This window comes from Mesitornis unicolor, unplaced genomic scaffold, assembly GCF_000695765.1.
Source record: "Mesitornis unicolor isolate BGI_N332 unplaced genomic scaffold, ASM69576v1 scaffold24669, whole genome shotgun sequence".
Lineage (NCBI taxonomy): Eukaryota > Metazoa > Chordata > Aves > Mesitornithiformes > Mesitornithidae > Mesitornis > Mesitornis unicolor.
Window position 1 is genome coordinate 18,707 of NW_010208283.1, and position 14,454 is coordinate 33,160.

Consider the following 14,454-nt stretch of genomic DNA (forward strand, 5'->3'; position numbering starts at 1 on the left):
TAGCGTGGGGCTGGATGAGGGAATTTTCTTTGTGGAAGATGATTGTATTTACTGCAAATAGAGTAACGAAGGAAGAATTCTCTGATCTTTGTGTTTCTTAAAATAAAAGAGAAGTCACTTGTTCAAAACTCATGGGAGCTAATTTTAATGCTGAGTAGTTTGCTCTGTGATTGAGGCCTGAGTCTTTTGAGGCTGTGTGGGTTTTTTAAGGATGGAATTCTAAATTCTGTACTTGCTTCCTCCTGTTTCACTCCATTTTGTCGAGTTACCAGAAGATTTAAGTTCTGTTGAACTATATTTACTGTGCTTGCAATTTACAAATACTTTTCTCTTTTTTTTCCTTTTTTTTTTTTAATAGGATGCAGGACAGAAGAGATTTGGTGCTATTTCCTGTAATATTTGTGGAATGCTTTACACTGCGTCAAATCCAGAGGATGAAACCCAACATCTGCTCTTTCATAACCAGTTCATAAGTGCTGTAAAATATGTGGTAAGAAAACCTTATCTTTTTAAAGACAATAAGCATTATCTTTTATTTGCTGTGTACTGGTTACAATTGTTATTACATTAAGTCATGTTTTAATAGATTAGTGTCACGGTAGGCCATGAATAATCCACTTGGGGAAATAAATGTTTTAAGAGCCATAGTAGACATGTTATATGTAACGTATAAGAATATTTATTAGGATAGTGGCGTTTTGTTGCCGTTTTATTCTTTCTGTTCCAGTTCCTTAATCTTGGGATGGGTGGGGAAGACAAAGGAATGCCTGAAAGTCTTCCAAAAGTGCTAAATACAGGTTTCACCACAACTGGTGTTTGCAGGGGTTGGCTTGTGTAGTTGTGTAATCTTAGACGTCTCCTAAATTACTTTATCTTGATTGTGTAATTTGAAGAGAGACTGCCTAGGAATCCAGCTGGTACAACTTCATAGTATATTGAAGCTTAATGGAATTTATAGTGTGGTTGTAATCTTTAAATAGAAAGTCCAAATAATTATTTTGTAACTTCATTATATGTGCTGTATCTGAGTATATCTCTCAAAGCTCAAATTTGAAAAATGTAGTACAATTTGAAGTATGTTGTAAAATCAGCTAGCTGATTATTATCACTAGCTGATATTACAAGACTTGCAGGACATATCTGTTCACATGTCTGAAATCCAGAACAGAATCCACAAAGTCTATTTTCTTTATCACACATGTTACCTTCAGTACTCTACACTCGAGTAGATAAGACCTCCAGGATAATTGAACTGAGGCCACCAATTCATTTCATGTAGATACCAAATGGCTGTTGGGCTACTCTTAAATCTTAAGCTCAGTTTTATCCCACTGTTTACAAATATAAAGGTCTACCTTCATAGCTAAAGCAGTTGAAACCATATGGTTAAATAGTTCTGGTATACGTTCTCTTCTTGGTTAGTTTTTGCTGAATAATCCAGACATCTTGAAAGGTCGCTTCCGATACATCAGTTACAATGTAGGATGAGATTGGGCAGCAAGTGTCATGGACCACAGTGTCTTATAACGGCAGCATATGATATGTTTCTCCATTTTATTCCCATTTGCCTTTTTCGCCCCTTCCCCTCCCAGCCCCCCAAGTACTTTCAGATCTTGAATGTTACTGAAGATGTAAACATAATTTTCTGAAGATGGTGTTAGTTCTTTTGGACAGAAGCTGGCAGATGAATTTAGTAGTCACTTAAAGCTGCTATGTTCATGTAGGTAGGAAACTGCACTGAAATTCGAATATTTTGAAGGCTGAAAGATCTGAAATTTCTCACTTGTATGTATGTCTAGAGTACCAACATGATTAACATAAAAGTGAAAGAGCAGACTACCTTAAACCAGTTGAAAATTACTATATATAAAGTCAGGTATGCTTTTAATTTAAGAAAAAACTTTCCCTATTGTTTTCTCAGTTGCTAGGCATCTTTTTAAAACTTGACACAATGTGTACTCAAGCAAATTATTTGTATTGTTGGTTCAGTGAGCAAACAGTTCTATCTCTGAAATCTGTGGAGACTCTAGTGGTGATTTGTGACATTGTAGATGTCTGTAGAGAAATGATTTAGATGGTTATTCTGTAACAGAAACTGTAAAGGTGAAGGAAGGAGTCTTATGAGTCTTTAAATTCCCTTCTGATTTTTTATTTCTGGTAATTTGATTGACACACTATTTTCTGCATGGGTAAGTAACTTTTGCCATGCTAAATAGATGTGTCTTTAACACTAGCTATTTGATCCATAGTCAGTGGTTCTGGGTTGATTGTATTGTGGTGATGTCCATGACAGAAATATCCTCACCTCCTCTTAGAAAATAATTTGAATTTTAGATAAGCCTTCTTGCCAGTAAATTAGTACACCAAGTCTCTACTTTATAATGTTTAGTCATCCAGAAATAACAGAAGAGTGATTGTTAGTTATCCTAGTTCTGCTAGGAGGTTTCATAGAATCACAGAATGGTTTGGGCTGGAAGGGACCTTAAAGATCATCCAGTCCAACCCCCTGCCATGGGCAGGGACACCTCCCACCAGACCAGGTTGCCAAAAGCCCTGCCCACCCTGGCCTTGACCACTGCCGGGGGGGGGGCATCCACAGCTTCCCTGGGTAACCTCTTCCAGCATCTCACTATTTCCAGAGTAAAGAATTTCTTTCCAATATCTAATCTAAATCTGCTCTCTTTCACTTTGAAACCATGACCTCTCATCCTGTCACTATGTGCTCTTGTAAAAAGTCCCTTCCCAGTTTTTCTGTAGACCCTCTTCAGGAGCTGGAAGGTCGCTATAAGGTCTCCCCAGAGCCTTCTCTTCTCCAGGCTGAACAGCCCCAGATCTCTCAGCCTGTCCTCGTAGGAGAGGTGCTCCAGTTTCTAGTGGGGATTGAAGGAGAGGATGGCCTGGAGGTGTGAGATGCTTGTTTGTAAATATTTGTATGTAGTTGCTGTGTTGAAACTATAACTCCCTTTCTTTCCCTGACACAAAGTGCTAACTGTGCAGTAGCATGATGGGGTCAAACAATTGTTCTAGAGCAAGTCTTGGTAACTTCTTGGTAAGACTTTCTGGTCCAGGAACACCTGGTCTTGTTGACCTTGATATGTTACTTTATTATCTCTCCAGATACATTAACTACATTATTATAGAGTATTTGGCATTATTGATTTGGAGGCCATTCTAAGGTACCTTAGAAGCATTTTTCATTCTCTTGTCATTCGCGTTCTTCGTGCCATGTGATGCCAGTCTAACTTGAGAAAACTTTTCTCAGTTTTTCTCACTTTTGAGTGTCTCTTGTTAGGTGCCTAATAGTTCTGTTGATGATTCATTTCACAGAATCACAAAAACAAAGCCTATGTATGTTATCATGCTAGAGCTTCTTGCCGTGAACTGTGAAAACGGACTTTATTGTTAGTGTCTTGCCCACCTGCATGCAGCTGCTCTGTAGGTTTTTTAAAAGTATTGAGTAGCCAGAAGATAGTTTGCATGTATATAATAAATTATTTGCCATCTTCAACAAAATATAATTTTGTTTGGGTTTTTTTATGATCTATCTTGTTTCTTCTACTAAAAATTTATTTTTAGGTCTCTAGAAAGTCCATGAAGCCCCCTGGGAGTAGGACAGGCTAACAAGGAGATGGTATTGGGGTACTTGTTTTGTCCTGGATGGCTGATAGAGACAGTAAGGAAATAGCAGGCCTTATGTGGAGAGAGAAAGTTTGGCAAGTTTACTGACATTTTTTGGATTTGAGAACAGAAGATTGGCAAGGAGCAATAGGGGTTTTCTGAAGGGTGCCATTTGCTGTTAATAGGAGCGTGCAAATTGAATAAGCAAGAAGGTGAGAGGTGGTCAAGGGATAGTACTGGAGCAGGAATAGATTAGTGCAAGAGATGTCCCATACCGCAGATGAATTTAAGAATCTCTCTCACTGTCCTTCTGGTTTCAGACATCTGAAAGTCTCCAGAAAAAATACACCTGGATACATGGTTCAGTTTTATAAAATCCCCTAGCTGTGATGCCACACAGAATTAATTGTCTGTTTGCTGTGATACCACATACTACCAATTTAGTATTTCTGCAAAATTTTTCTGAGAGAGAGACATTATTTTTAATGATTTTTTTAGGTTGCAAAGCCAAAAACTTAAGTTAGGAGATGCCTGTGGATTCAGGTGCCTCATGTGAATGCAGTTAATGTGTTTTCAATGTATTTCAAGCCCATCTTTTCAGTTAAGAATATCTTGAGCTCAACAAAGGGAAAGAAGCTGTTACTTGGGCTGATGTCTATTCTGATAAATTTAAAATAACTATTCTGCAGTAGTTGCATCCAAGCCCATCTGTGAGGTTCTTACAATTTTCATATTAAAACAAAAGAAAAAAAGGCAGCATTTGACTTCTTGAAACGTCAGGTTAATAGAATATCAGGATTGAAGGTGATGGTGAACTTCCCTGTCATCTTAGAAAGATTTCATGGTTGTCTTGATTTACATTAATTCAAAATGTGATACATCCGTACAATATAAAACTTAATATTTAAAATAAAGTTCTTACCATTAGCTGTCTTCTGTAAGAATCATAGTTTTAGCAGAGGGTGCTGTTAAATAGCTACATCCAAAGATCTTAATGTGTTCTCCAGTCAAAGCCTCATTCTCCATATTATGCTTGTGGGAAAGAGAGGCAGAATATCGGTAACTTGATGAAGGAGTCGGGAGGAAGAATGCAGTAGGCCATTTTTCTGCTACAAATTATCAAGGGTAAAAGGTCACCAAATTTCATACTAAGCTTGCTTATTAGGGGAAAATTTCACAAATGTGAAAGACCAAGAATGTCACAGTATTAACTGCGTATTCCTCACTACCTCAGCATTTTTGAGGAAAAAAGGTATAAGAAAGAAACACCACCACTTTTCACATACTTGTATTAATTTGGGAAATTGAGTACAGACAAGCCAGAACTGGCATATAGAGAAATATACCAGGTTTGCTGTCCTGTTTCCTGTTCTTACATAAGACCTTTTAAAACATAAGGAAATGCATGGGAAGCAGTCTATTGTGTCTTCTACCTTACGCTTTTAAAGGCAAATCTCTTTCAGATATTATTTTAAACTATAGGCAGAACATAGTTCACGTGAAATTGAGTATATCATCTAGTGAAGGCAAGGTACTGCACAGTGTGGTTGTAATTACTGTCTGTACAGTTTCATGATCTGGTAGCAACCGCTTGTCTGTATTGCACTTTTTAGAATTCTTTCTTTTGTAATTCTATCGTTGTGCCTTAATAAGCAAGCAGAAGCAGTCTTGTTTGAACTGGGAGGAAAAGTTAGAGGTAGATTAAAAATGAGTTAACTGTTCATCACAGAGCTGTCTTATGTTCTCAAACTGTTAAAAATACCTGTAGGATTAGTAACGTGGAGAGGAGAGAGGGTATTGTAAGTTATTACACACGGCTGGACTTCTGTGCATCACCGGTGTGTCCAGCTGTGGTGATTAGGCTGTATGTGCCTTGCTGATGCCTAATCCTGGTGGGAGCAAGAGCTTTCCTTTTAACTTTTTTGGTCATCACAAGCAGTGTATGTCAATGCTTGAGCATCTCATTCGACAGTAAATAAGTCTTAATGGCCTAAAGTAATGTCAGTGAAAAGGAGAAGTAAATTTTCTGACATTACAGTAAGATATTACAGAGTATATTGCAGACATGATGCTTTTGTTTCTTACATAGCAAGGTGCTCTTGCTATCTGAGTTAAGGAGGCCTACTTTAGGTCTCAGTGATTGAAATAAAATACAACAATCTGCAGGGTGTTTCAGTAGGGTTAAAATAGTGGGGTTTTGTTTAAAAAAACCCCACTTTAATAGCCGCATTAAGGGAAATAATCTTCAGACCTCATGCAAGATACTGGTACTAAGGCATATTTTGTGTATTGTAGATGTCCAATAGGATCAGTCCCAGGTGAAGCTGTAGCACATTTTCCTTAGCAGCTTTAATGGTACAATAGAAAAGAAAGGGCTGTGACCCATCTTGTGTGTGATTTCCATTTGGTTTAAAGGAAGTACAGTTCATTCCTTACTAAAACTGAACAATAAGGATTCTGGAGATGCAGATGCTTATGTGAAATGTTAGGTTTTCTTTTTGAAGCTCTTAGAGCTGCTTGAATAACAAAGGAATATGACTTTCAAATGCCTTTGCTGATGTAAACCAAATGAACTAAAAATCTTGGATGAGCTTAAGGTTTGCAAAGAAGCAAACCCTTTTGGAAAGCTTCATCTCTAAAACATGTGTTTCTGAATAAATTCCAAAATACTTCAATATAGAAACTACCTCTCCTGTGAATATGATCAGTCCCCATATTATACTGATTGCTTAAGAAAATTAGTAGGTGGACAATAATGGAAATAAGAGTTTGAAGTATTAGTCAATTATTGCATTTTTTCAAAATTATTTTTAGACTTCTGCTAATACACTGTAGCTTAAACGTGTAACAGCAGTAAGCTGTTCAGAAACATTTTCTTCCATCAGATTTCATTTTGCTGTTCATTTGGCTGTTACGTTAACAGAATTCCTTGCTAAAATGTAGGCTTGAATTTTCTGCATTAGGCCTGCAACATTCTGGATGCTGTGATGGTGGGATTACCAAACACATTGCATTTTTCTGCTGAGTGATGATCAGGGTTGGTTTAAAATAGGTTACAGAAGGCTTTTGCAGGGCAAACAGCCAAAAGCCAGCGAAAGACAAAAAAATGGAGAGAGGATTATGTTAGAGGATGATGTTTGAGGCTGGAGAGTTGTGGTCCTTGTCTGAATCTCTTGACACCTCTTGTAACGGTCTCAACAGGCGTGTCACAATCCCACAAATGGCACTTTTCTGCCTACCTAAATATTGTGACGCTGCTGTTTACTGCCCTTTGTGTTTAGACCATAATATAGACAAATTCCAAAAGGATTTTCATTTGTGTTGGTATTTAGTGCAACTAAGAGAAGAAAAGGAGGCAGGACTGAGATGGTGTCTGTGTTGCAACCATTGCCATGCTGGGTACTAAATTCGTACTTAAATAGTCCCAGGGCTACCAGCAAGTAGATAAATTTCTAAAATTATTCTTTTCATGTCTTGTTTGGAATAAGGGAGCAAACTCAGGATGGTTAAAACGAGACACAGATCAAGTATATAGCACTTAAGTTTGTAATTTTTTGGTGGTAGTGTCTGTGGCATTTATTCAGTGCCAAATTCCGTTGTTTGGTCTGCAGTTGAACGTTATTTTGTGGGAAGGTACAGATTTCAATGAGAATTACTCCATCAATATTGTTTCTTCAAAGGCTTTTTTATTTAAAGTTGCTTTGAGTAAGACTTGTAGATCAGCCTTTTTAGTGGCTGAGGTTACTTCTGCATTCAGTATTTTTAGATCCCATCAGAGCAACTTGAGTTCTATTATCTGCCAGTCCCATCTTACTAGATTTAAGTGGCTTTTTTGTTTTGTTTTTTTCCATGCAGGTACTGCTCATTATTCACCACGAGTGTGGATCTGAAGAAGAGTTAATTACCTCTATTTTTTTGAGTATGTTTATACTTCAGATACACACAACGTAGCCTCCTTCCCCATTAGATTCTTAGAAGGTAGTTATAAAATTTTTTCTAGTATCCTTCTTGTGGCTTTAACAGTTATGATCAGTAACAAAATAAACTATTCCTTACATTTTGGGCAACTGCATGCCAATCAGTTCACTTAGAACCTCCTGGAGGTCTTTCGCATGCCAAACTTTAAAACTGAGTGTGTATTTGTGGAGGTAACTATGTTAAAAAGAAATCTTTTATTAAAACGTAGGGTTTTTCCTATTTACTGGACTTCGGAAAAGAAGTATTACCTAGGTTTGGAAATCAGTTGTGTGAGCCGAGTTTGCTACTTCTGTTGTAAAATTCAGTTTGCACTGCAGTCCTGGGGGGAAAAAAAAAATCTAGTTGGGGAATTATAAGACACTTTCACAGATAGTTTCTATATATAGTTATGCTACTCTATAAATTACTGTATAAATAAGATCATATTATATCTGTTGTGCTCATTTTAAAACGCTAGCTGAAGTTTCCTTCTCTAGCAAAGCAACTGCTAGATAGCGTGAAGTCTCTGCATAAGTTCAGTGTCTAGAACAATAATGTGCAACTTCTGTTTGTAAAAGTACCGCTTGTGGATGGTTTAGATAAGTGTTTGTTTTATTTAGGGTTGGAAAAAGGAGAGGATTTTGGCTGAATATCCTGATGGAAAGATAATAATGGTTCTTCCTGATGACCCAAAGTATGCACTTAAAAAGGTATGGTGAGAATGACTGGGCTTGTATATCTTACCTTGTTTGATATTTTATTGTAAGTAGTGAGAATGTTCAGAGAAAGTTTATGTATTTTGTGTGTGAGCAGTTGGACTCAAAATGCAGTTGTTCTGTAGCTTTTTCCACAAACAGGTCAGACACCTCGCCCTTGGACACTGCTGCTCCCTCCATGGAGTGGATGAGTCTGAGCAGGACGGGCAGGCAGGGGTGGGAAGAGCTTCAGCCAGCTGATTTTTTTTTTTTTACATATTTTTTTTTTAATATACATGCTGAATGACTACCAGATATTTTATGTAATATAAACTTCCTGCTATAATAACATCAGTACATTTTGGCACCATTCTCTAAAGGATTTTTGGATAAAAACAGATTTATGTGGAAAGTGGCCTCAAAGCCATCTAGTCCATTCCTGTGTCCAAAGCAGTATCAGCTCTGGTTATGATGCATCTGGCAGCTTTCTAAAACTTCTACCAGAGGTTTTTCTGACCTCTGCAGACTGTTACAGTGCTTTACTGTCTGTAACACTGGGAAATTTTCCCTAAATGTCCAGCAGAATCTTTGTACTGCAATTTAAGCTTAGTAATGCAAATCATACTCCCAGAGCTATATAAAACATCCTTCTTTTCCTCTTTGCAACAGCTTTTTTGTGCCTGGACAAACTGATTTTTTCACCTTAAGGATGTGCTGGTTTTAACTCTTAAATGATATTTTCTAGAGCTCTGATCATCATCAGACTCTCCTCTAGATTATTTCCATTCATGCCATGTCTCAGGTCTCTTTTGGAGCTCCCTGTCTAAAACTGGGCACAGGACACAGGTGGAGCCTTAGAGCAGCAGGTGCTTTGGTGTCTTGCTGCCTCGCCTGTGTTCATGCACCTTAAAATGTCATTACATTTGTGTTTTTCATTGATTCTGTTTAGCTGGGGATGTGCTGTGACCAATAGGTGCTTTTTTACAGTACCACTGTTGCAGGATTGCAAAACTGAGTTTGGAAGGGACCTCTGAGACTTGAATTGATGCCCAAGACAGCTCTTTCTGATGGCGTTACTGTCGTGGGTTTTCTCCAGACTAAGACAGACTTTTTAAAGTTATTGAATTGAAAAGAAATGACAGATTTTCTCTTTTCAATATTTAATGCAGATGAGTTTATTTATTAAGTTTTGTTCCTCTGGTGGTATTATCTTAATTTTAGTACATTCATTACTCATTCATTTTTTTACTAAAATGGCTGAAGAAAAAATTACTTAAAATACCGAAGTGGGGCAGAGGAAAGGAAGGCTGCAGCAAATGAAGTAACTTAGAATAACGTTCTCTGTAGTTCTGTGTGGTTAAAACTGAGAGAATCTACAGCTGTCACCACTGCGGATGGCAGACTTCAGAAGTAAATACTTAGTGTTTCAAATGGGCTAATTGGAGTTGTCAGGAGAAAACTGGTACCTGAGGGTTAGGTGAGAAAGAAAGGCACTGACACCGTGCCTTTTAAAGGTTATTTTAAAAGCATTTTTTTAACACAATTTTCACTTGATCAGTACAAATTTCATCTGTTCATAGCATCAGCAATTCTAGTTTGCTGTACTAATGTAACTACAACATTCATTAATGAAGCTCGTGCCATTTATTGCATGACATAGAAATGGCCGCTGTCTTTCAGCCTCATTCGAGTGAGGGGATGATGATGAAGGCTGCTCCAGTGTTGTAGGTGCAAGAATTCCCCAATAAAATCTCAGCTCATGCACAAGCTTTGGTTAACATTCATGCCGGAGTTAATGTGTTTATCCTAAACTTGCTAATATTAAACAGAATTTTATTGGTAATTACTCTTTGCAAAGCTAATGGAAGAGCAGAAAGCTTGAGGAAAGAGATGAGTTACTCATTCATTTACAACAAATGCACACATTTTCTAGCTGCCTTGGCACCATGCTTGCTATCATCTGCTCAAACCCCGTGGTGGATGAGTTCTTTCAAGACTTCAAAAACAACAGACAGAAACCCTTCACCTAAGATAGTTTAACTTTTAGCATAGCTCTCATTTACTTGTAGAATATCAGAGTCTGCACTTTGATTTCCTGTGTCTCTCTATTAGTCTTTGACTACTGAAGTTTGGGCTTAGTAAGGAAGCTCATTTAGAGGTCCCAACTCTTCCCATTTCCAGAGGAGTATTATTTAAGGAACACTTATGTGGACCTATGTGTTTTGCAGGTTTCTTAATCCTTAATTTTGGATCTAGCTTTCGGTGTTTTAGATACCTTAGTGCGTTTTTGCAGATCTGTAATTTTTCTGTAAATTTCTGCAAGTGTCTATTTACCTGTGTTTCTTATACAGCATTTACACTTCCTTTGACAGGTGGAAGAAATCAGAGAAATGGTAGACAACGACTTGGGATTTCAGCAAGCTCCACTCATGTGTTACTCTAGAACTAAAACTCTTCTTTTTATTTCCAATGACAAAAAGGTTATCGGCTGCTTAATTGCAGAACATATCCAGTGGGTAAGTGATTGAACTGGAGAAAAGCAGTCCGTGTCAGTGCTAGGTGACTGTATTCTCCACAGACTGGGTAGCTAAAACATCACCTCGGAGTTCAGCTATTTAGCACATAAGTATTCAATGTGTGCCTTTTCCAGAGAGGAAGACACTTTGGGTGACAGACCATTCCGAAATGTAGCGATTCATTTTTGTACAGTTGACGCTGAGCTGAGACACGTGTATGGTGTCATATTTGGCTCAGATCTGCTTATCTAAGGCCTTGCCATGGCCAAAGGGTGGAATTTTACTTCCTCTGCTTTTCTTACACCAGCTCTGGCTCTCCTCTAGCTTGCTGACCAGCAAATACAGCTCCCTGCCCAGCAGAGATCCAATTTGGCTGGACAAGTGGGTGCTCTGTAGGATGGAGTTGAGTCACCGAGGGGTCAAAGAGCTCCACAGCAAACAGATGCAGAGGCAGAGCTGTGAGGTAGAGAGCAGGAAAAGAAGCCGTGCTGCCATTGTCACTTAAAAACTGATGGCAGAGCTTTGTCACATGTTCTGTCTGTTCCCTGTAAACTGGGGTGTTGTCTCTGTGCTTTGGGAGCTGCAGACAAGGAGCAAAATAGTCAAGGCCAGAGAAATTGACGCAGACACTTTAATGACAGATGGTAATAAGAATTGGATTATTTGTTGCTGTTATTTTAAATCAGATAAGCTTTAGAGTGGTTTTTAAAATTTAATCTTTTATCATCTGTTTCAATTTTGAAACTGTTAAGAGAAATTAAATGAGACATAAATATGCAGTCTTTTTGGTAAGGTACTTGTCTCCGTTTACGGCTCAGGGCGAGCCCAGCGAGCAGGATTTTCTCTCTTTTGTCACCCACCCTCCCAGAGGAGGATTAAATAAAAAGGGAATAGAGAAAAGATGCTTCACACAAGGTTGGAAGTCGAGACTGTAACAAGTTTAATGAAAAACAACAGAGGAAAGGAGAAGGGAATTAATAAGGGACAGAGGATATTTAATTATATACAAAACCCGATCCCAGTAGTCCCGAGTGGAAGTGTCCAAGCAGTGCCTCGTGGCCGCTGTGACCGCTGTGACTCGTCACCAGGGACCGCAGCGGTGCCGGGAGCGGGTGGTGGTGGATGCTGCCGAGCACGTGAAGGTAGCCCCAGCCGTCCCAAGATGCGACAGGAAGCAGCCCAGAAATCCAGGAAAAGCCCGCGAAAACCTCAGGCCTCCTCAGTTTTTTATAGACTGTGGCCGGAAAGGGGAGGGAACAGTACTGATCTCTGACCCCCCAGGGTCCTACAGACACTGTCTGTCCTTCCCTTTCAGGCTGGTAACCCTTAAGCCATAACAGTGCTTTAGCAAGTAGGTTCATTTAACTGAAATATATTACACCAGATTTATTTTGTCAAATCATTGCTGATGCTCTATAAAGTAACCAATATTTTTACATCATCTGCAGGGCTACAGAGTTATAGAAGAGAAGGTTCCAGAAGTTAGTTCAGAAAATGAGAAAGTCATATTTGAAAGACAGAAAGCGTGGTGCTGTTCAACCTCTCCAGAACCTGCGATTTGTGGGATTAGCCGAATATGGGTGTTCAGCATGATGCGTCGGAAGAAGATCGCTTCTCGCATGATCGAGTGTCTGAGGTAATATTAAAAAAAAGCTTCCTTGGTTACATGGGTTGTAGGCAGAGCTCAGTCTGAGACGTTTCTTGCTTTACTCTGTGTGCCTCAAGCTTGGATTTTTACACTGCTGGTGATGCTGGAAATGTAGATTTGAGCGCAGTTGGCAGTTCCAGCATTACTGGAGGTGGATACCTGGGGTCAGTATTCTGCAGTAGCTTGTCTTGAGCAGAAGTCTTCTGCCAAGCGCAGTTGTGGAGCGTCGCCCCAGCAGACTGCCAGGGCTTGAGTAATCCCTCTGAGGCAGTTACGAGCAAAGGAAACAAGGCTGCTGTTGGTCAAAGGTGCTGAGGAGTGGGACCTCCTCAGTGACCAAAGGCCCATTTCCTTAAAAAGGGGAGAGAACAGAGACGAGTGCACCAAATTGTTTGATATAGTCTGATGGTGTCCAGCTGTACTTTTTTGTTGCTTTGCTTGGGCTCAGTGAGCCTTATGAGACATTTTCACTTTCTATGGAGCTTTAATAGCTGGTGACGAGTGTATTCAGCTGAATGCTGAGTGCTAGATCCATAGAAGTACTCAAACATCCCCACTGCTGTTCTGATAAATGTTAAGTGTTGAATCTCCAAACTTTCAGTTTATGCCAGTGACATTTCCTAGAAGTTTAAACGCCTGTTTGGAGTAGCACCAAGAATTACCCAAATCTTACTGCTGCTGGGCTGTCAGGTTTGTGCTCAGTGCCTGGCTGGCCCCATCTTGTTGGAGTTTGTGGTGCAGGCACAGCTGTGTCTGCCACTCCTCACCCTCTTGGGTGTTTGGAGAGCCTAGCAAAGCTGTTCTGCCCTGCAGAGTGCATCTTGCCTGCCCGGTGGAGCTTTGTGTTATTTGGGCGCTCATTTGGTTTGTAGAAGGGTCTGGTGAGCTCTAGACTTGGTGTGAAGGAAGAAGCCAGGCAGTTGCAGAAGGCAAAGGAGAGGGGCGAGACTTGCTTTCTGCTGGCGGAAAGCAGATAAGTCTGCTCAGCTGCCCCTGAAACTTCAGCCTCAATGTCTCCCACAGCACAAGGGAGGTTGAAGAGGGCGATTCTGGTAGCCAGCTAAGTCCTGACTTCAGAATGCTGGAGGTATCCCAGCAGAATTCAGGTCCACTGTGAGAATGTGCCCTGTTTTACCCCAGCTTTCACAGCTGACCTGCAGTCACAAAAACCTCGTCAGACAGGCTTAGGAACGTTGCAAAACCATCTTCCTAAATACAGTAAAGAGAAGGGAATAAAGCTGGTAATAATTAGAAAGGATTTTGTTGCTGTTGTCTTTTCTTCAGGAGTTAATGGAGATGTCCATGTGAACAAAGTTCACGTGTGCTCTGCGAGTACATGTAAATTTATCTCCTAGGAATTAAAAAACTTCTTCTGTTTCCAAGGATAAACATAACCTCCTCCTTCCCCTCAGCGAGGCCTTAAAGCCTGAGGTCAGTTTGCTGAATTGGTTCACACAGCCATCCAGAAAAGTACAACGGGATCCCTCGATTCTCTCCTCTTTCTTCAAATAAGAATAAACCAAACATAAAATAAAACAGACCTAAAATGTTTTCATGAAGAAGTTGAGCAAATTGTATCTTCCTTTTCAGATAGTTATTACTGCAAGTGTGTCGCTAAGAATGGTGCCTGATGGTTGTGCTCTTAGAGGTTCTGAATTAATCCAAGATGTGCTCTCATCCAAACTCAAATGTGTTTTCAAACCAGGAACTTGAAATTTCCTCAGATCCTTTTAGCCCCCCCTTGAAGCACCCTGACTTGTTTGTAGCGTGGGTTTCCATTCCTAGGGGCTGTAATCGTAGTCCCAGCCGTCTATTTTCTGTGAAGAAATAGTTGGAATTCGTTCAAACTTCTTTTTTTAAAACTTTGAAGTTGAACTCTTGATGCAAGAGAGATGGCTCGTACAAATAGAGCTGACTCCTCCTAAGAGAGCTTCCTTTTGAATAAGTAAATAAAAGATATAATAAATATTCTTGTATTATTTTCTGAAGTTTCCCCCCCCCCCCCCCTCTTTTTAACGAG

The 14,454-nt window shown here is 39.5% G+C and overlaps 1 protein-coding gene across 1 annotated transcript in view; it reads left to right on the forward strand.

Annotated features, from left to right (window-relative positions):
- Positions 1-14,454, forward strand: part of ESCO1 (establishment of sister chromatid cohesion N-acetyltransferase 1) — a 31,069-nt gene that overhangs the window by 16,445 nt on the left and 170 nt on the right. The window contains exons 7-10 of the mRNA XM_010192457.1: positions 359-490; positions 8,196-8,285; positions 10,643-10,786; positions 12,235-12,423. Coding sequence (XP_010190759.1) covers positions 359-490; positions 8,196-8,285; positions 10,643-10,786; positions 12,235-12,423 — 555 coding nt within the window. The remainder of the gene's footprint in view (positions 1-358; positions 491-8,195; positions 8,286-10,642; positions 10,787-12,234; positions 12,424-14,454) is intronic.